The 22833-nt window shown below is 40.2% G+C and overlaps 1 protein-coding gene and 1 long non-coding RNA gene across 3 annotated transcripts in view; one reads left to right on the top strand and one right to left on the bottom strand.

Moving 5' to 3' along the window:
- Window positions 1-13392, top strand: part of slc29a4a (solute carrier family 29 member 4a) — a 59198-nt gene extending 45806 nt beyond the window's left edge. For both annotated transcript variants that reach the window (XM_062036374.1, XM_062036375.1), the window contains 6 exons: window positions 4635-4709; window positions 4788-5056; window positions 8606-8726; window positions 8813-9000; window positions 10159-10399; window positions 12359-13392. In XM_062036374.1, the coding sequence (XP_061892358.1) occupies window positions 4635-4709; window positions 4788-5056; window positions 8606-8726; window positions 8813-9000; window positions 10159-10399; window positions 12359-12489 (1025 nt within the window). In that variant the 3' untranslated portion in view covers window positions 12490-13392. The remainder of the gene's footprint in view (window positions 1-4634; window positions 4710-4787; window positions 5057-8605; window positions 8727-8812; window positions 9001-10158; window positions 10400-12358) is intronic.
- LOC133642274 (uncharacterized) overlaps window positions 1-22833 on the bottom strand; it is an 88024-nt gene that overhangs the window by 57490 nt on the left and 7701 nt on the right. Inside the window, exon 2 of the long non-coding RNA XR_009824490.1 lies at window positions 4771-5036. This is a non-coding gene — a long non-coding RNA (uncharacterized LOC133642274). The remainder of the gene's footprint in view (window positions 1-4770; window positions 5037-22833) is intronic.

The following is a 22833-nucleotide window of genomic DNA, read 5'->3' as shown; positions in this document are numbered from 1 at the left end:
AAACTGTTCAACAATTTGCTAACGCATTTGTTGACAAAGTGGTGACCCTCGCCCCATCCTTGTTTGTGAATGACTGAGCATTTCATGGAATCTACTTTTATACCCAATCATGGCACCCACCTGTTCCCTATTTGCCTGTTCACCTGTGGGATGTTCCAAATAAGTGTTTGATGAGCATTCCTCAACTTTATCAGTATTTATTGCCACCTTTCCCAACTTCTTTGACATGTGTTGCTGGCATCAAATTCTAAAGTTAATGATTATTTTCAAAAAAAAAATGTTTATCAGTTTGAACATCAAATATCTTGTCTTTGTAGTGCAGGGGTCACCAACCTTTTTGAAACCAAGGGCTACTTCTTGGGTACTGATTAATGCGAAGGGCTACCAGTTAGATACACACTTAAATAAATTGCCAGAAATAGCCAATTTGCTCAATTTACCTTTAACTCTGTTATTATTAATAATTAATGATATTTATCTTTGTGGAAACACTGATCATCTTAATGATTTCTCACAATGAATATATATAGAAACAGATAAATATCAATATGCAACACTTTATTTTTATATTTTCTCTAAGTGCACATTTTTCAAATTGAACATTTTCAAATGATCACTTCTAAGACAGTCTTGTGAAATCACAATATCCCATTTTAACTAGCTAGCCACTAATATTTTTTAACAAATCATGAATTACTTTGCACCATGTTTGTACAAATAATAACTCATGTAAAATACAAAAGTAAACTCTCAAATTTTTAAATCATGTCACACTTTGAACTGGACACCAAATCTGTTATCTGTTTCTTTGTCAGTTAGTGGGAAGCCTGGCATTGCATGCTGTTAACTAGTGTGTTGTACTCTGGTGTGTAACTTGACACTGCAACTCTGAGTGAGTCTTGCAGATGTGCATCAGTGAGGCGTGTTCTGTGTTTGTTCTTGATGAAGTTCATGTCAGAAAAGGCTGATTCACAAAGATAAGATTTTTCCTCATTGTTTGCGGAACCTTCTTAATCTTTTGGACATATTTTCACAGCAATCTGGCCTTAAGCTTAATTATGATAAATGTAAAATGTTAAGGATCGGAAATCTAAAGGGAACGTCCTTTCGAATGGAATGCAAAGTGCCTGTTTTGTGGACAGATGGACCAGTTAACATACTTGGTGTTGTTGTCCCAGAAAATCTGGAAGATCTAGGCTCAGTAAATTATGATAATCGACTAAGAAAGCTGGACAAAATTATGCAATTATGGAAAGGGAAATCCCTAACCTTGTATGGTAAAATATCTATTGCCAACTCGTTAATTATTCCTCAATTTATTTATTTGTTTTTGTCATTACCAGCTCCATCACAAAACTTTTTTAAGATTTATGAGCGGAGGGTCTTCGATTTTGTCTGGAACGGCAAACCAGAAAAGATTAAAAGAAAGGTTTTGTACAAAGAGTATGAATATGGGGGCCTGAAACTTCTCAACCTTGAAGCTATGTGTCTGTCTTTAAAAGCATCAATTGTTCCAAAGATGTATTTAAACATTGAGTGGTACACAAATGTCCTGTTGGACAAAAAACATGTACTGTATCAAAAGAAATTGTATCCTTTTTTACAAGTGATCCCCTCCCAGAGAGTCTGCTGGGAAACATAAAGGAAACAATCCACTCATAGTGGTGTTTTCAATTTTATGTGCCAGAAAAAAGATACGATATTTTGCAGCAGTTAATATGGATGAACTCTAATATTGTAATAGATGGAAAGCCTTTCTTTTGGAAAAATATGTTTGAAAGAGGAATCATTTTTGTCAATGATATTATCAATGAGAATGGTAAAATTATGAAGTATGATGAAATTAGAGCTATGTATGGTGATGCTTGCTCAAGCTTTTCATTTTATCAACTAACTGGATTAATTGGGAAAAGATGGAAACAAATAATTAATTATGGAACTACTAAATTATTAGTTTGTAAACCTCTAATAAGAAATTCTAGTTGGCAAAAAGGAACTAAAATAAATAGAAAAATATATAATTTTTATTTAATAAAGAAATCTTTGAAGGCTGCCTCATACAACACAAATGGAAAATGGGAGGATTTTTTTGACTGCCCGTTGCCATGGGATGCCATATTCAAACTAATCTATAAAACCACTATCGATGTGCAAAATCTTTATTTTCAAATTAAAATTATTTATAACTTCTTACCCACAGGGAAAATGTTAAAATTATGGAATATGACAGAGTCAGATGATTGCCGATTTTGTTGTCAGGAGCCTGAATCCACCCTGCATTTGTTTTGGTATTGTCATATTGTGTCTTTGTTTTGGGTGGAAGTTGAAAAAATGTGTTTAAGGATTGGTTTGTTTATTAAGCTTAATGTGGTTTCTGTTATTTTAGGAGAGTTCATTGACAATCATAATTTAGTCAATTTAATTATAGTACTCGGTAAAATGTTTATTTTTAAGGCCAAAAACAGATATTCACTTAGTATTACTTTCTTTAAAACATTTATTCAGTATTTTCTAACTTTAGAAAGTTACATGGTTGAAAACGATAATGATGCCAAAAAACATTTAAAAAAAAGATGAGAAGTCCTCAAAGGCTTATTTTGAAAGTATAATTATGTTTATAGATTATATGATATCTGTTGTTGTGTTCCCTAATTTGAGTGACCTGGACATAATCTGGACTGTACACAAATGCTTATTTTGAAAATGTAATTTTGTTTATAAATTATATGCAATCTGTTGTGTTCCCTAATTTTTTTCTGTGTACATGAATGAAGGTGTGTGTTGCTGAGTCCGACTTGGACATTATCTGGACTGGGCCTGGTTTAAAAAACCCTTTAAACAAATCTAATTTCATTGACAACCTGGTCTGTTGAAGATAAGGCCCTTTTTAAAAAAATAAAATAAAATAAGATAAATAAATAAAAAACATTTTCTTGGATAAAAAAGAAAGTAAAACAATATAAAAATAATTACATAAAAAATAGTAATTAATGAAAATGTTAGTGGACCAGCAGCCTATACAATCATGTGTGCTTCAGGGACTGTGTCCCTTGCAGATGTGTTGTCTATGTTGTGGGAACCAGAATATTGGTAGCAGAAAGAAATAACCCCTTTTGTGTGAGTGGGTGTGGATGAGTGTGCATGGGGGAGGTTGTTTGGGTTGATGCACTGATTGAAAGTGTATCTTGTGTTTTTTCTATGTAGATTTAATTTTAAAAAAAATAAAATAAAAAAAAATTAAATTTTTTTTTTTTAGAACAGGCCCGCGGGCGACTCATTTGGTCCTTACGGGCGACCTGGTGCCCGCGGGCACCGCGTTGGTGACCCCTGTAAATGTAGTGCATTCAATTGAATATGGGTTGAAAATGATTTGCAAATCATTGTATTCCATTTATATTTACATCTAACACAATTTCCCCACTCATATGGAAACGGGGTTTGTACATACATACATACATACATACTGTACATACATACAAACATACATACATATATATATGTGTATATATATATATAATATATATATAATGTGTGTGTATATATATATATGTATATATATATATATATATATATATATACATATGTATATATATATATATATATATATATATATATATATATATAATGTGTGTGTATATATGTATATATATATATATATATATATATATATATATATATATATATATATATATAATGTGTGTGTATATATATATATGTATATATATATATATATACATATGTGTATATATATATATATATATATATATATATATATATGTATATATATATATATATATATATATATATATGTATATATATATATATATATATATATATATATATATATATATATGTATATATATATGTGTTTAGTTCAATAAAAAAGAAAATACTCACTTATGAATTTATTCGAAAATGACAACAACCTTAATTAACACTTAAACACTGTTAAATATGTAACTGAACATTAATATTTTCGTACTTGTAGAATTTTTGATAATACAATTGTAGTTAGACAATTGTATTATTTTTATTATATTCTTAGATGAGGAAAGATTAGTAAAAATGTAAGAAAAAGGAGCAAAAAAATGTGTATGCAATGATAAAAAGCTGAAATGTTCCAACTACTACTAATAATATACTTTACTTAGTCACCTATAACAGTGGTCCCCAATCACCGGGCCGCGGACCGGTACCGATTGGTACCGGGCCGCACAAGAAAAAAAAAAAATTGTTTTTTTTTTTAAAAAAATTAAATCAACATAAAAAACAATATATACATTATATATCAATGTAGATCAATACAGTCTGCAGGGACACCCCCCCCCCCACCTACCCCCGGTCCGTGGGACAAATTTTCAAGCTACAAAAAGGTTGGGGACCACTGACCTATAATACATAGTTGATACAATATCGGTTTTAGCATTTTTTTTAAATAAAAATATATTATCTATATGGCCGTCGCATATTTTGATTTTTCAAAAAAAAGTTGGAACACCCCTGAACTAAAGTATCAAAAGTATCAATATTTTGATTTGAGGATCGATATTAGAGCATATAGGTCTGGTATCGGTGGTATCGATATTTCAGTATCGATCCGCACATCACTAATTGTTACGCTATTGTACTTCCAGTGCAGCAGTCCAGTTTCTATGGTTACATGGGGATGCTGCCCAAGAGGTACACACAGGGTGTGATGACTGGAGAGAGTAAGTACAGAAATAATGTCTCCTGCATTCACATACAAGCCTCCTCATCCTCCTCCTTCACCTTCACCACGTTTCCAGGCACGGCAGGCGTCATCATCTCCTTGTCCCGCATCTTCACCAAGCTGCTGATCCCAGACGAGCGCAGGAACACGCTCATCTTCTTCCTCATCTCCATCGGGATGGAAATGCTGTGCTTCCTGCTCCACCTGCTCGTGCGGCGCTCCCGGTTCATCCGCCACTACACCAGCCACGCCCAGGGCAAAGGTCAAGACAAGGGGCACGACCCCCGCGGCAACGGAAGCGGGTACAGGGTCCACCACGACGTCACTGCGGAGGAGGTGAAATTTGTAAGTTGTCTGCAGCCTTTTGCACACATTTCTTAAATACAGTGAAACCTCGAATAATGAAAATATATTGAAGCAAATCTCCAATCTCCATAAGAAACAATGTATCCATGAATAATGGATTCCAGCCCTGACATAAGTCCATATTTTAGTAAAAGTTTGAACAAAATATAAAGCACTATACCAGGGTGTCCAAACATTTTGACTTGGGGGCCGCATTGAGCTAAAAAAATTTGTCCAGGAGCCGATATGTACATATTATTTTAGTTTAATGAATTATCAATTAATAATTGATATAATTGGATATTAAGAGTATGCGAAAGTCTGACTCCTACCTTGTTTACTTCCATGAAGACCTCCTTAAAGTTTTGTAATCAATCAGAAATATCAAGCAGCTAAAATGCGCTGGAGAGTGTTTTGCATTTTTCCCATCATGCATTGTAATGGATTTTTTTAAAAATTGGCGCTTGGACATTTTTTTAAATATCCACAAAGTTCAGTGAGCGGGTTGTGTTATGCGTGACCATACGTGTTGACTTTTTGTGTTGGTTGCATTCTTTTTTGCGCCATACGTAGGGAAGATTGTTTAGTTTGGGTCATATAAGTAAATGCTGTGCTCAATGTACTGTCTAATGAAGTGAATTATATGTATATGGTGCTTTTCTCTTCCGACTCAAAGTGCTTTACTTAGTGAAACCAATTATCTACATTTTAAAATCAGAGTGGGTGGCACTGGGAGCAGGCGGGTAAAATGTCTTGCCCAAGGACACACCAGCAGTGACTTAAATGGTGGAAGCAGGGATCGAACCTGGAACCCTCAAGTTTGCGGCACGGCCGCTTTGCCAACCAATCCACGCCTCTCCTGTACTTATGTCAAAACATAATTCATGGTTATTGACCTGATTTACACATGTTGTCCACAAGATGACGGCAAATATACAGCAATTAGATTGTCAGATATTTAAAAGGATTTTGGAAACACCCAGCAGGCCAGGTTGCTTAATCAATTCATGACATCTTGCGGGCCAAACTGAAGATGCCAGCGGGTTGCACTTAGCCCGCCTGCTGAAGTTTGGACACCCCTGGGCGAACCAGTATTGTATATCAAACAAACATAAGAAAGGGTGATGGATCAACGTTGTATTTCATAAAAAAGTTCAAACGAGTAGCTGAAGTTTTTAGGGTTGTACGGTATGCCGGTATTGGTATGGTACCGCGGTACTAATGAATCATATTCGGTATTATACGAGCATGTTCCCCAGCGCACAATCACGGAGTACTTACAAGCAGACAGTGTGTAGACAGAAAAGGGAGAACGGACGCATTTTGGCTTAAAAACTAACGACAAAGGTGAAGCTATAACACCGAAACACCTTCAGGAAGAGGTGTTTTAAGACAGCTAGCTAGCAAGCGGCTAAAGACCGTACGCAGTCGACAGTGTTTTAGCTACTTCTAAATCACTAATCCTCGCCTCCATGGCGACAAATAAAGTACGTTTCTTTCAAGTATCATGCCTGCAGGAGGAGGAATAGCTAAATATGCTTCACTACACACCGTAGCTCATCGGTGTCATATGACCAATGTATGGTCCTGTATCTACTTGGTATCGGATTGATACCTAAATATGTGGCATCATCCAAAACTAATGTAAAGCATCCAAACAACAGAAGAATAAGTGACTATTACATTTTAGCAGAAGTGTAGATGGAACAAAATAAAAGAGAAAGTAAGCAGATATCAACAGTAAATGAACAAGTAGATTAATAATTCATTTTCTACCACTTGTTCTTAATAATTTTGACAAAATAATATAATGGAAAATGACATACCACCTCCAAAGACATGCACCTGGGGATAGGTTGATTGGCAACACTAAATTGGCCCTAGTGTGTGAATGTTGTCTGTCTATCTGTGTTGGCCCTGCGATGAGGTGGCGACTTGTCCAGGGTGTACTCCGCCTTCCGCCCAATTGTAGCTGAGATAGGCTCCAGCGCCCCCGCGACCCCGAAGGGAATAAGTGGTAGAAAATGGATGGATGGATGGACATACTATGTTACTGCATATGTCAGCAGCTAAAATAGGAGCCTTTGTTTGTTTACTTACTACTAAAAGACATGTTGTCTTGTACGTTCACTATTTTATTCAAGGACAAAATTGCAATAACAAACATATGTTTAATGTACCATAAGATTTGTTATTAAAATAAAGCCAATAATGCAATTTTTTGTGGACCCCTTTATTTAGAAAAGTATCGAAAAGTACCGAAATATATTTTGGTAGCGGTACCATAATATTGGTATTGGGACAACACTCGGAACTGTCCTCATGTGTAGATGCCCTGGGGACACGCGCACACACTGTCACTAGCCCTGTGGTGCACTCACAGTTTGAAATCACAGAACTATTTAAGTCTAACAGCCAGGTTGCTACATTGATTAGGAATACAAAATACAACCCAGTCTACCTTGTTTGGTAATCTTCTTGGTGTGCAGCGGAAGGGAGGGAGGAAACGTTGTGGATACTTCCTGAATGTTTCAAAACTAGAAACAAATTGTAAAAGGGGTAAAAAAAAACCACTTAAAAAGCACACCAAGTAGCACAGTAGCGAACGACAGCACTGCTGTGCTGACTGAATGATCAGCCCGCCCAAAAAGGATGTGCTGCCGGGCACGAAATGACTGGGCATACAATGGATGAATGAAACGTTCGTACAGGAAGACAAATATCGTACACCAAAACATTATTTTATCCTGTTTGTGGTAAATCGAAAAGTCTTACAAAGAGGGCTTTGTAAATGGATGTTCCAATGTACAGGATATGGACAAAATTACATCGTTCTGCAGTTGTACCAACTTCCATTTCTCTGGGAAGACTTTCTATACACACCTTGGAGGAGGAATTGCTTTCAAGTCAGTGCATTTATTTTGTACTTTGTAGCTAGTGCGTCGCTACATGAAGCAAGTACGGGTACATTGATGGTCAAGTTGTGTGTGTGTGTGTGTGTGTGTGTGTGTGTGTGTGTGTGTGTGTGTGTGCCACACATTACCTAAGGCTGTTCTCTTTTTATCGTGCGTTTGTCTTCTTGTGTGAGAGGGACGTCCCACTCCTGAATGTGTCTGTGGTTTGGTGTGTGTTGCTTCGGAGGGATGATTCACGAAGCGCTTTGTGTTGGTTGCCAGGGGAAACCAATGCAGCGCTTCACATTATGGTTATAATCAGGAAGAGTGCTTCCTTCTGGCACACTAGACCCCCTTTAATCAACTAATGGATGAGTGTGTGCGTGTGTGTGTGTGTGTGTGTGTGTAGGGGGCGGGGGGTATAACGTTATGAAATATCCACCTGCCGCCACTCATAGTCATCCTCGGTATGATATAATAAGGTGATGCAGCCAACATTTTAATGAAGAAAAAGGCGTTTGTAAGATAATATATTCATGAATATGGTTTCTCTATTGCAGCGGTTCTCTGTTATTTTCTGTCACGCTCAAGATTCAGAACCTGATCATATTTATCTATTCGCACAAATTATTATGTTACTTTGACATTTCCTCAGGGGAATGGTGGCAGTAGGCCTCCCTCGGCAGAAGAGGGGGGAGAGGACTATGTGGGTGGAACATATGTACGTTTTGATGCTCCAAAAGCCAAAATCAAGAGATCTTGGCCCGGTGTGAGAGGTATGCTATTACTTTTTTTAAATGTTCATTTATTGTATCTTTCTAGTTCCACTCACACTTTGTTCATGCACCTCTTCTCCAAACAGACATGATTGTGCACCGTTATGTGGTGTCCCGTGTCATCTGGGCCTACATGCTGTCCATAGCGGTGACCTACAGCATCACTCTGTGCTTGTTTCCTGGCCTGGAGTCCGAGATGAGAAACCCCACATTGGGGGAGTGGCTCCCCATCCTCATCATGGCCACATTCAACATGGCAGACTTTGTTGGCAAGGTGAGAGGAGCCTATTTATTTTTATATTTGAACGTATCTTATTTTATCCAATCTAACTTTGTCTGTAGAGCACCTAAAAAATAACCAGTGGACCAAAGTGTTGTGGAGCCTATTTATTTTTGTATTTGAATTGATCTTGTTTTGGTCGATCTAATTTGTTTGCAGAACACTTTAAAAATAACCAATGCACCAAAGTGTTGTGCGGAATATAATGAATTGAAGACATAATAAAAAGGCACAGAAACTAATAAAAAAGGAAAACTATCTTAAAAAAAACTCACCTAAAATAAAACTGAGATGTAAAAACGTGGTTAAAAAGAATAACCAAAATAAAACATGAAATCAATGGAAAATACAGGCTAAAACCAAATAAAATACTGTACAATAAATTGGAATATGAGCTAAAAGTTGATTTCTTTTTAGTAATTTCAGCAGCACCTGTACAGCGGTCTCTCAACTTACAACCTAATTAGTTGTGTGACGGAGCTCTTAACTCAAAACACTTGTACAAACCTCACGAAACCACGACCCCATGTAGTCACGTGATTGTCTTTTGTTTAATCCAATATACTAATGGTGCCTGAGGCTGAGCCATGATACTGATCAGCGTGATCTGATGGGTTTGGCCTCATTGTGGACAATGCTACTGTAGTATTGATATTTTCAGTTAATTCAGACAACTTTATGCTTAAAAAATGTGTATTTTAGGCCAAACATGTTGTAGAATGTGCGTAAAAAACAGTCTGAAGCCACAAATGAATGAATGAGTTATACTCGTATAGTGCTTTTCTACCTTCAAGGTACTCAAAGCGCTTTGACACTATTTCCACATTCACTCATTCACACACACATTCACACACTGATGGCGGGAGCTGCCATGCAAGGCCCTACCCACGACCCATCAGGAGCAAGGGTGAAGTGTCTTGCTCAAGGACACAACGGATGTGACGAGGTTGGTAGAAGTTGGGGATCGAACGAGGAACCCTCAGGTTGCTAGCACGGCTACTCTCCCAACCACGCCACGCCGTCACCAAATGTCAAACTATACTCCACGTTAGTATGCATTTTTTGCTGTGGCGTCCGTTTTAGCTGTTACATTCAATAAAAGACCACAACCAGATGGTTGACTAATAATAAAATATGCTCTTGCTTGTTCAGATCCTGGCAGCGCTGCCATACGACTGGTCCGGAGGTCGTCTGCTCTTCTTCTCCTGCCTTAGAGTAGTCTTCATCCCTCTCTTCATCATGTGCGTGTACCCTGCGCGCACACCCACCCTGGCCCACCCTGCCTGGCCATGTCTCTTCTCCTTATTCATGGGCGTCACCAACGGCTACTTTGGTTCCGTGCCTATGATACAAGCTGCTGGCAAAGTGGCACCCGAACAGAGGGAGCTGGCAGGTAAAATGTTGTTTTTTATATATATTTGTTAGGGGTGTTCAAATCAAAACTGATATTGAGTATCGGTCCGATAACAAACGAAGCATCGGATGATATCGGCCTGCATCTAAATGTCCTCCAATAATTTTTAGTCAAGTCATTTACAAAAGGTAAACATGGTAAGCATATATAGGCAATAGGAGCTAGCAGCTACACAACAGCTAAGCATACAATAACACATAAGCTAGACCGGTGGTTCTTAACCTTGTTGGAGGTACCGAACCCCACCAGTTTCATATGCGCATTCACCGAACCCTTCTTCAGTGAAAAATAAAATGTTTTTTTTCAAATTCAAGACAAAGTTATATGTTTTTGGTAACACTTTAGTATGGGGAACATATTGTAAGTAACAAAGACTTAATTTAGAGTTATTTGGACACTAGGGGAACATATTCTAAGTAACAAAGACTTAATTTAGAGTTATTTGGTTAGGGTTAGGGCCAGGGTTAGAGGGTTAGGGTTATAATAAGGCCATGCCGAATATAGCATTAATAAGTACTTAATAATGACTAGTTAAGAGCCAATATGTTACTAATTTGCATGTTAAAAAGCAACTAATTAATGGTGAATATGTTCCCCATACTAAAGTGTTACAATGTTATTTTTACTGGTGCACAAAATGAACCGTGCATGAACATCCACCTTGTTCAAAGAACAAAACCAACACAGTGCATAAACTCACAACAAATTACACACCTGCAAATCAGTGTGACTTCTGCTGTTGCCATATCCGTAATACGCCGATAGGGAGAAGTTTGTATTTACACGATGAGTCGGATGTGTTTTGACCTCCGCCGAACCCCTGAGGCCGACTCAACGAACCCCTAGGGTTCGATCGAACCCAGGTTAAGAACCACTGAGCTAGACATACGTAATAAACGCCCTTGATTGAACAATATTGCAGTCTAAAACACCACAATTGTCAATATAAACAAGTATAAAATACATTTGGTTGCATATTACTTGCACATACAAGGTCTCCAAGGCAAAAGCGTATTAGAAAGTATCCAGTAACAAACGTGTCCGCATCATTCAACTTCCTGCATCATGCACTTAATTTTAATAAATTATTGCCCAAAAAAAAATCAACGCTCCACTTCAAAAGCAGAAATCTGTCATAAGGTTAGTGTTTTGGTGCGTTCCATTTACCTCGGAATTTGGAAGTCAAAGCTGGGACTGACGTCACAACAGAGTTGTGAGCGTTCCAGTTACGAGGTCGGAAATCAAGATGGCCACACCCACGAGTGCTATTTTTGCACTTGGCTTGTCTGAGCATTAACACTTTACGGGAAAATATGCACTCCTTCTGCAAACTTCAAACACGGTGGATGACGAGGAAACACAGATGCTATTGCTAACAATGTAGAACGTACATACCACATGAAAAAACTTATCTACACAATAAGTAACGTCCAACAATACATCGTATATGGCCGATTTTAAATACCATATACGATAAATCGGCGATTTAGTGCGACAAAAACTAACCCGACGTGCTAATAACTAAAGCTATTGTTTACATCCAGAGCAGTCCAACACAATGCTCCGATTTTTCTGAGTCAAAAACCCCACCTGGAGGGGTGTTCCAGTTAAAAACTCAGACTTGGAAATTACGCACCATTTTTCTTACCAACCATTTTAATTTTCTTGAGGGAACTCTCCTGAAGGAATCAATAAAGTACTATCTATCTATCTATTGTTCTCTGAATAATTTAACTTGATCAAACCTTTTCTAACAGTGCATGTTACAAAATAGTAGAAGTATGTGCCATAATTACTGCTGACATCAGTAATATCGGTAAGCAAGGCTCCAATTTCGTTATTGGGAGTGGAAAAAGTTGAATCGGGACACCCCCAATATTGATTTATTTGTTATTAATTTAAAAGTTGTGTGTGAGTTTTCATGGCTTCTTTCCGCAGGGAACGTGATGACCGTGTCCTACATGACAGGCTTGATGGTTGGCTCTGCTGTGGCATACGCAGCGTACAGCTTCACCGCTCCTCCAGGAGCAGGCTTCTCCACACTCAACGCTAACATGACCAGCTTTTGAATGTGGTAAAATACAGTAAAAAAAAACAAAAAACAAGTAACACTCACAGCACGATGCAGCGTTTTTAAGGAAATAATGGAGCATATCTCTCCACTCCTCAAATGTTGGGATGTGATGAACTTTTCCTTGAACTCTTCAGGAGTGTTTCACTGTGAAATGGTTGTGTGTGAGCAGCTGCCATTGATATAAGTCACTTTTATGAGTATGGCTGCAAGATTAAGATGTGCCCTAAATACAAAGTGGAAAGAGAACATACTGCCGCATTTGAAATGATTCAACCTGAAGTGTAAATCTGTTATGTTTTGGTTTGGTTTACTGCAAATTACTACAAGTTTAGGAACATTGCAAATACATCAAATTTGCAACAATGGTTGAATTATTTTGAGTGTGTCTTGAGACACACAATGTGGGATAAAAATGACCGTCAAAGTGCTATTCATGATATTACGAGGCCACAATTTAATAAATTACTCTAAAAAAACCTGTTCAAGTCTGAACAGTACAAGTTACAAAGTGACACTACTCCCCAAAAACACGACGTGTGTCAGTTTAATTGTCCTATTTGTGTGCTCAACTGTTGCATTTTGAAGTAAATATGTTCATGATATTTTTGCTTCATTATTAAGTTGTAATAATCAATCAGTGTTCTTTGTATTGTAATGTAGCGTGTCTTCTTTGGCTCCCTCTCGCGGCCGTTAATGGAAGTGAAAGTCGGAGCTGAGTGGTACACAAATTCAAATGCTCTTGTTTTGCTTGTTTATTTGGAGTTTGAAAACTATTATAGTGCCAAAAAGTATTTCTTTATAACTGATGGAAGAATGAATGTATAATCATGGTTGGAAGGAAATATAATTCATAATTGACTTTGTTTGTTGCATTTCTGTGTCATTATAAAGATGATCAAGACTCCTGCTGGGTTTGATTGATTTTCTAAATATTCTCATGGGGCAGTAGGACATAAGTGCAGTTTATACATAATGAAGGAAGCCATTACACACACCCACATGCACGCACGCGCGCACACACACACTCACACACACATCCGTCCATTTTCTACCGCTTGTCCCTTTCAGGGTCGCGGGGGGTGCTGGAGCCTATCTCAGCTGCATTCGGGCAGAAGGCCGGGTACACCCTGGACAAGTCGCCACCTCATCGCAGGGCCAACACAGATAGACAGACAACATTCACACTCACATTCACACACTATAGGGCCAATTTAGTGTTGCCAATCAACCTATCCCCAGGTGCATGTTTTTGGAAGTGGGAGGAAGCTGGAGTACCCGGAGGGAAACCACGCAGTCACGGGGAGAACATACAAACCCTACACAGGACTAAGGACTCAGGACCTTCGTATTGTGAGGCACATGCACTAACCCCTGTTCCACCGTGCTGCGCACACATATATACATATATATATAGTATATATACATATATAGATATATACATATATATATATGTGTGTGTATATATATATATATATATATATATATATATATATATATATATATATATATATATATATATATATATATATATATATATATATATATATATATACTGTATATATATGTGTATATATATATATATATACACTACCGTTCAAAAGTTTGGGGTCACATTGAAATGTCCTTATTTTTGAAGGAAAAGCACTGTACTTTTCAATGAAGATAACTTTAAACTAGTCTTAACTTTAAAGAAATACACTCTATACATTGCTAATGTGGTAAATGACTATTCTAGCTGCAAATGTCTGGTTTTTGGTGCAATATCTACATGGGTGTATAGAGGCCCATTTCCAGCAACTATCACTCCAGTGTTCTAATCAGGGGCGGATTAAGAAATTTTGGCCCCCTGGGCCTGACATGGTCTTGGCCCCTCAACCCCCCGCGCGTGTGGGCGCACACACACGCACGCACTATGCAAGAAATACTGTATACTGTGAACAGACATGCACACTGTACTGTACAGAAGAGTGCACATACTGCACACACACTATTAGGTATACCACACAGACACTGACAAGCACAGGTTTCACACAGACACAGGGGGAGGGGATAAATGGCCTAAAAATAAACATTTTGGAAAATGATTACGCCCACTTCAGTGATGGTGCATTGGGTCATTTGAGAGATATTATGTATTGGAAGTTGGTAGCTATCATGAAATAAACCCCCCAACCCACCCAAAAAACTAAATCGGACATGATTTTTGCCCCCTTTTCCTCCCTTCTATCATTAAAAATAAAATAATATCTTAGGAAAACACATTGGCATAACGGCAGCTGTGCAGCAAATTGAGGCTCAAAGTCTGTATCTATTTGTGGTTAAGCTTGAGGAGAAGGAGAAAGGTAAAATGATAACATGCATCGGAGAGCACCACAAAGAAAGGTGTAGGCCAGTTCATGGTACAAGGGCTGCATGCAGGTCAAGATAGCCCATTTCCAAGAATGCTATAGTGGCTGGACAGGCACTGGACATGTCCTGAACTCAGTGTCAGACGTGGCTGCCGAATACTTGGATGAAGTGAAGCAGCTGACAGATCTCATGCTGCCCCATCTGAAGACTGTCCTGGCCAGGCAGAGGATGGATGAGGAGACCTTCCCAATGGACCCTGTCAGTGAACAGGCTAGTAACATTGATGGCACCCCTGTGCACAACATTGGGATGGAGAGACAATGTGGCAAGGTGGACTACAAACTGAAGAAGTTGGGCACACTGAACGCAGTCAATAGGTCAATAATTTTACAGAAGAGCCAGGAGCTTCAGAGGTTTCAAGGCAGCAGCACAAGCAAAAAGGGAGGTTGAACTCAACTGGAGTAAATTCATGAAGGCAAAATTCGAGAGTAGGGCAGATGAGAAACAAGAGATGGCTCAAAGAAAGGAGAGTAAGAGACTAGACATGCTGGACACACTGAAATCTTTTGATGGCCCCTTCACGATAGTGGGGAAGTTGAAAAGTTCCTTGTGGATGAAAGTCTGCACAAGAATGCAAAGCTGCAGAGAATGAAGCTTGAGGTTCAGTTTGCCAGAGAAAGCACCAAGCTTCTGCCTAAAGTCAATCCTATCTTCACAATCCAGGTGACACTTCCCAGAAATGGCAAAAGTGCAATTCTCCAAGTCATAATGGATACTTAGAATTTTATGGTGGTGGTAAGTATTCATGAAAACAGGTAGCCTAACATTAGTGAATGGGTGAATTCTGGAAATAACCTAAAAATCTTACACAGTGCACCTTTAAGCAAGGGGTTTCTTTCGTGCTTTCCATTTTGCAAAATCATCCACCACATCATTGAAGTCCAACTCTCTTGTCAGCTCACTCTCAATTGCCATTAGAGATAACGCATTTAATCTTTTCTGAGTCATTCTTGTGCGCAGCTCATTTTTTACTCTTGACAAAAGAGAGAATGAGCATTCTCCCTCACAGTTACTGACCGGTAGAGTGAGAAAAATCTGTAGCGCAATGTATGTATTAGGAAACATAGGCTGTAGTCCAAAATGTATTATTGTTTTGAGCAGTCCTGAAGGGGTCCTCTCCTCATCAGTGTTGTTGAGCTGTATAAAAGATTTGAACTGTATAAGCTCCTGTCCAAGACTTTCATTGAGGTCAGATGGGTATGATTCAGTGAGAATCTTGGCCTTGTGAAGGACTGAAGCATTGGACTCTGTATCCAAAGAGAAAAGGACACTGAACAAATTGTTCAGATGTTTGTAGGCCTCCAGACGGTGATTAAGGCTTGAACTCAGTTGATCAATAGAGGCAATAAATGTCTCTATTTGAAACAGTTGCCTTCCCTCAAGCACAACATCTGGGGATGCTGATTCATCAGCAAACTTTTTACGTTTCCTCGTCCGTTCAGCCCTGTAAGATGGGGTGCCACCCAACATGTTTAAGGCTTTCTGCTCAAAATGATCAAATAGATCTCTTTGGGAGAGAACAAAGGTGCGCAGAGATTCCAGCAATCTAACTGCTGTACCAAGGTCCATGTCTGCTTTTTGAAGTTGCAGACTTGTGGCCTGAAATCTGGACAGAACAGTGTCCCAAAAGCCTGCCATGAAGGCCATCTCAAGTGAATCCAGCTTCCGCACTAGACTGTCAGCTTCAGTTCGTGTGTCTCGTTTCTCTGTGTCATCAGTGGAAATAACCTGTAGTGCTGCTTTTATTTTACTGTAGTTCTGCCACAGTGCTTTGGTAGATTCTGCACGGCAACTCCAACGCGTGTTGGATAAAGCTTTAAGTGTGAGATCTATGTTGGAATTGCCAAATACCCTGTCCCATCGGTGTGTGGATGCAGTTGTGAAGTTGTAAATAGACTGAATCAAGTCAAAATACTTAGAGACTTCATTTCCACATCTGTCAATGCTGTTGACTCCCACCAAATTCAAAGAGTGAGCTGCACATGGAATATAGTGTATTAATGGGTTGCTTTTCTTTAAGTGAGCCTGCAACCCATTATACCTCCCTGACATGTTGCTGGCATTATCATAAGCCTGCCCCCTGCAATTTGACAGCTCTAACCCTAGATTTTCCAACACAGACATGACACAGTTAGCCAAACTTTCACCTGTATGGCTAGTAATGGGCTCAAAACCCACAAAGCGTTCAACAACACTGCCCTCTTTGCTAACAAAACGGAATATGAATGTCAATTGGTCCACATGAGATAAATCTGGGGTTGAATCCACAATGATAGAGTAGTATTTGCTTGCTTGCAGTTCATCTGCTATAGCCTGTTTGGTTTTTGCACCCATCAATTCAATGAATTCCTCACAAATGGTGGAGGACAGATATGAGGTATTACCTCGACCCATCTGCCCAAACTTTCTGATGTGATCCTTTAGAAAGGGATCAAATTCAGCCAGGACCTCCAGAATACCAAGGTAGTTCCCATTGAGAGGAGACCCTAACGATTCATTTTTACCCCTAAATGCAAGGCCCCTTTCTGCAAGGAATTTAATGACTGCAACAACTCTTTGTAACACCTGCCTCCAATAGCTGCTCTCTGCCTGAAACTGTTTGAACAGGTCTGCATCAACTGTGGCACCTTTGGCGTGGTTCAAGACTGCTTGCATGCAGGTTATGTGCTCAGCACTTCGCTCATGTTCACCAAATCTTTCTGAGTGTTTCCAATCACAATAGCCTGTCACAAAAGAATGCGTTTTTGGGGAAAACAGTTTGCATGCAAAGCAGTAAACATTACCAGTAGAGGGAGAGTACATCAGCCACTCTCTTTGTACTCGTTGTCCATTGGGCAAGTGTGAAGTAAAATGTTCATTGTTTAGGCATCGGGTTTTGCCTCCTAGCCCACTGTTCCTCACAGAAGCTGGATAATGGCTGTGACGGTTGTGAAATGATTTTGCACCTCTTTGAATAAGAACTTCCTTCATTGACTCAGTGAGGGTCTCAGCCCATTTAGCGGGATCACTAGGTAGAGTTGTCACTGTAGATGGTGTTGAAGAAAGATTCAGCTCATTTTCTATGCTGTCCAGAGGTGCAGTGACCTCACATTCATCCGAGCAACTGGCTACTGCTGAATTGGTTGAATCATAAGCATCAGAAGCATTTGGTTCAGTGTCTACACTTGTAGTGGTCTCAGGATCTTGGGAGCTACATGCTAGCTCAGGTGCATTGCTAACCTTAGCTGAATTTGCAGTAGCATTTATAGAATTGCTTTCAGCAGATGTCTTTGTACTGAAGAAGCTGGAGATATTTGGAACACTCTCAAGTAAAACTGATTCCTTTTTTTTCTTTTCTTGCTGAATTTTTTTTCTAGCTCCTCCACTTAAACGTTTATGATCCATATTTCCCTTCTTTCTTTGCACATTGGCTCTTTGCCTATCACAACAGATAAACCAACTATGTGTGTGTGTGTGTGTGTGTGTGTGTGTGTGTGTGTGTGTGTGTGTGTGAGTTTGTTTGTGTGTTTATGATCGGTGCTGCTTCCTTCAAGTGTGTGAGGTGATTTAGAAAACTAGCAACCCAGCATCAACACTCCAAAGCAGAGAATAACAGCTTACTAGCATAGACAATTGAGAGCAGAGAATCAACTGATTCGTCTGATAGACAGCAGGAGAGCAGAGTGGTCAGTGATGATCGAATCAAGAAAATGTCTAAATGGCAAGGGAACAGACTGATTTGTACTGAGGAGAAAGAGAGAGAGAGCCAATTACAGTGAAATATATTCCAAAAGAGCCAAGTGACTAGCTGAAGGCAGGGACAAATGCCTTGGAGTGACCAACAAGAGTGCAAAGTACCAAATGGCAAAATGTGGAAAGACCAACAGGCAGATCTGCTTTTACCTCTTATCTTTACAACCAAAAAGTTGCTAAATGATGTTTTCAGTCGCTAGCCAGGTATGGCCAAAAGACGCGAAATCTAGCGGCAAAGTCGGTCAATCACACTGACAGTGAAACAAATATTTTGAAAAGATAATAATTGTACACCTTTGTGCACTTTAGTCTTCTATCTAAATATTTTCACAAAGGACACCAAGGCAGCTTGCTAGCTATGATGGGAGCAACAATGTCTGATAGACAGCAGGAGAGCAGAGTGGTCAGTGATGATCCAATCAAGAAAATGTCTAAATGGCAAGGGAACAGACTGATTTGTACTGAGGAGAAAGAGAGAGCCAAGTACAGTTAAATATATTCCAGAGCCAAGTGACTAACTGAAGGCAAAGACAACAGCCAGATACCTTAGCAGAGACCAACAAGAATTCAAAGTACCTAATAGCAAGATGGCGAGACCAACACAATAAATTGTATTAGGATTTAATTTATTAACGTTAATCTTAACAGCCAAAAAGTTGCTGAATAATGTTTGTAGTCGCTAGCCAGGTATGCCCAAAACAAGAGTCGCTAAACCTGGCAGCAAAGTTGCTTAATTGCAACACACTCTAGGATTCAGGGGAATTAAGGATAATAAAGATATTAATTGTACAACTTTTTGTACTTTTTTTCTAGTTTTTTGAGTCGCCAGCCATGTATGGCCAAAAGTCGCTAATTGAATGCCAACGTTGCTTAATCGCCAACACACTGGGACTCACTGAAGGACTGACTGAATAAAAAAGATAATTAAGATAATTGTGTACTTTTCTCTTCTGATATTTTCTCTAAGGACCCCAAGCTATCTGCGAGCAGCAATAATGTCTGACAGACAGGAGAGCAGAGTGGTCAGTGATGAATGGCAAGGGAACAGGCTGATTTGTACTGAGGAGAAAGAGAGAGAGAGAGCCAATTACAGTGAAATATATTCCAAAAGAGCCAAGTGACTAGCTGAAGGCAGGGACAAATGCCTTGGAGTGACCAAGAAGAGTGCAAAGTACCAAATGGCAAAATGTGGGAAGACCAACAGGAAGATCTGCTTTTACCACTTATCTTCACAACCAAAAAGTCGCTAAATGATGTTTTTAGTCGCTAGCCAGGTATGGCCAAAAGACGCGAAATCTAGCGGCAAAGTCGGTCAATCACACAGTGAAACAAATAATTTTAAAAAGATAGTAATCGTACAATGTCTTGTACTTTTGTCTTCTTTCTTAATATTTCTCAAAGGACACCAAAATGTCGCTATCTGCAGGCAGCTTGCTAGCTATGATGGCAGCAACAATGTACCTTAGAGTGACTGACCAACAAGAGCTCAAAGTACCTAATGGCAAAATGTGGAGAGACAGACACAATAAATTGCATTAAGATGAAGAGAACTGTTGCTATTATTAATCTTAACATCAACCAGAAAGTCGCTAAATGTCACCAGCCAGGTATGGCCAAAAGTCGCTTAATTGGCCACACACAGTAACAGAGAAACTAACAAAAAAAAGATCATAAAGATAATAGTTGTACAACTGTGTGTACTTTTGTCTTCTTTCTAAATATTTTCCCAAAGGACACCAAAATGTTGCTATCTGCAGGCGGGAGCGTGCCTATGTTCCCCGGGTCCTATGTTCCCCGGGTCCTATGTTCCCCGGTTGTTCCTGGGTCTTTGTATGCGACCGGGGAACTTAGGACCCTTTTTCTAAAAAAGGGTCCTATGTTCCCTGCATTGTATCTGGCGAAATTGCGAAATTGTGCCCTGACCAAAACCATCCCTAAACCTAACCTGTCACAGGGCGTTGTGGAGCACTTTTTTTTGGCGAAATTGTGCCCTGACCAAAACTATCCCTAAACCTAACCTGTCACAGGGCGTTGTGGAGCACTTTTTTGGCGAAATTGTGCCCTGACCAAAACCATCCCTAAACCTAACCTGTCACAGGGCGTGCGGCAGCAGATAGAGCAACTCAAACGCGAACTTCCTTCCTTCGACAACTTAAACGCGTCTCTGTCATGCGTGTCTGCGTGCGTCTTACTTAGTCGCGCATTGGAAGCAGCGGGGAACATAGAACCCTTTTCTGGAAAAAGTGTTGTACGTTCCCCGCAGCGGGGAACATAGAACCCTTTTTTTTAAAAAGGGTCCTTAGTTCCCCGGTAGAGGGGAACATAGGACCCGGGTAACATAGGGACGGGGAACATAGGGATGACCCGCTGCAGGCAGCTTGCTAGCTATGATGGCAGCAACGATGTCTGCCAGACAGGAGAGAGTGGTCAGTGACGATCGAATCGAGAAAATGACAAAATGGGTCAAAGACCAAAAAGTTATTAACTGACAGCAGTGACAAATGTCAGACTGTAAACTTTCTCGAAAGAAAAGGACAAAATGGGAAGATGCTGATAATAACAGCAAAATGGAAAATATAAGAATTTCCAAGTAATGCTCAACTCAAGTGTGTGTGTGTGTGTGTGTGTGCGCGCGTTAAACTTCTTGTTGAATGATTTCAAATTATCTCTGAGTCTGAACTGAGGGAAAGGAAACCAAATTTTGAGCAGTCTCTCACGAGTTCAAAATACCAAATGAGGAGATTCTAAAAGAACAGACCGGTTTATGAAAGACTTGATGGGGGAGGGGCACAGCTAAGAATACTTGAGTGAGATTCTGTGATCCAAATTCGAGATAGAGCTTTTTGATAATGATAATTTGTCAGAGTAAGGTTGTGTAATCAAAATTTGAGAATGAGCTTTGTCAATCAATCAAGAATATTTGCATTAAGTTCTGTGATCAAAATTCAGAAACAACCTTTAATAATTGATAAAGAATATGTGAGTGAGGTTGTGTGATCCATCCAATTTGAGAATTAGCTTTGATAATAATGATTGAGAGCCTCTGGCCCTCTGTGGATCATGGCCGCGGGGCCAATTTTGCCTGGCCCCTTGGGGCCTCTGTGGGTCGTGGCCGCGGGGCCAAGTTGGCCTGGCCCCTTGGGGCCTCTGACCCTCTATGGATCGGGGCCAAGTTGGCCTGACCCCTCGGGGCCTCTGGCCCTCTATGGATCATGGCCGCGGGGCCAAGTTGGCCTGACCCCTTAGGACCTCAGGCCCTCTGTGGGTCGCGGCCGCGGGGCCAAGTTGACCTGGCCCCTTGGGGCCTCTTACCCTCTATGGATCGTGGCCGCGGGGCCAAGTTGACCTGGCCCCTTGGGGCCTCTGGCCTTCTGTGGCTCGCGGCCGCGGGGCCAAGTTGGCCTGGCCCTTTGGGGCCTCTGGCCTTCTGTGGGTCGTGGCCGCGGGGCCAAGTTGGCCTGGCCCCTTGGGGCCTCTGACCGTCTATGGATCGTGGCCGCGGGGCCAAGTTGACCTGGCCCCCTGGGGCCTCTGACCCTCTATGGATCGTGGCCGCGGGGCCAAGTTGGCCTGGCCCCTTGGGGCCTCTGACCGTCTATGGATCATGGCCGCGGGGCCATGTTGGCCTGGCCCCTTGGGGCCTCTGGCCCTCTGTGGGTCGCGGCCGCGGGGCCAAGTTGACCTGGCCCCTTGGGGCCTCTTACCCTCTATGGATCATGGCCGCGGGGCCAAGTTGGCCTGGCCCCTTGGGGCTTAAGATTATTATTTTTGCAAAAGTAGTTTTGCTTGGGTCGCGGCCGCGGGGCCAAGTTGGCCTGGCCCCTTGGGGCCTCTGGCCCCCTGGGCCTGGGCCCGGTAGGCCCGGTCATTAATCCACCTAGGGTTCTAATGGTACAATGTGTTTGCTCATTGGCTCAGAAGGCTAATTGATGATTAGAAAACCCTTGTGCAATCATGTTCACACATCTGAAAACAGTTTAGCTCGTTACAGAAGCTACAAAACTGACCTTCCTTTGAGCAGATTGAGTTTCTGGAGCATCACATTTGTGGGGTCAATTAAACGCTCAAAATGGCCAGAAAAAGAGAACTTTCATCTGAAACTCGACAGTCTATTCTTGTTCTTAGAAATGAAGGCTATTCCACAAAATTGTTTGGGTGACCCCAAACTTTAGTGTATATATATATATATATATATATA

The sequence above is a fragment of the Entelurus aequoreus genome, linkage group LG25 (assembly GCF_033978785.1).
Source record: "Entelurus aequoreus isolate RoL-2023_Sb linkage group LG25, RoL_Eaeq_v1.1, whole genome shotgun sequence".
Classification (NCBI taxonomy): Eukaryota; Metazoa; Chordata; class Actinopteri; order Syngnathiformes; family Syngnathidae; genus Entelurus; species Entelurus aequoreus.
The sequence above is the reverse complement of the archived record's forward strand: the minus strand, read 5'-3'. Positions and strand labels throughout refer to the sequence as shown.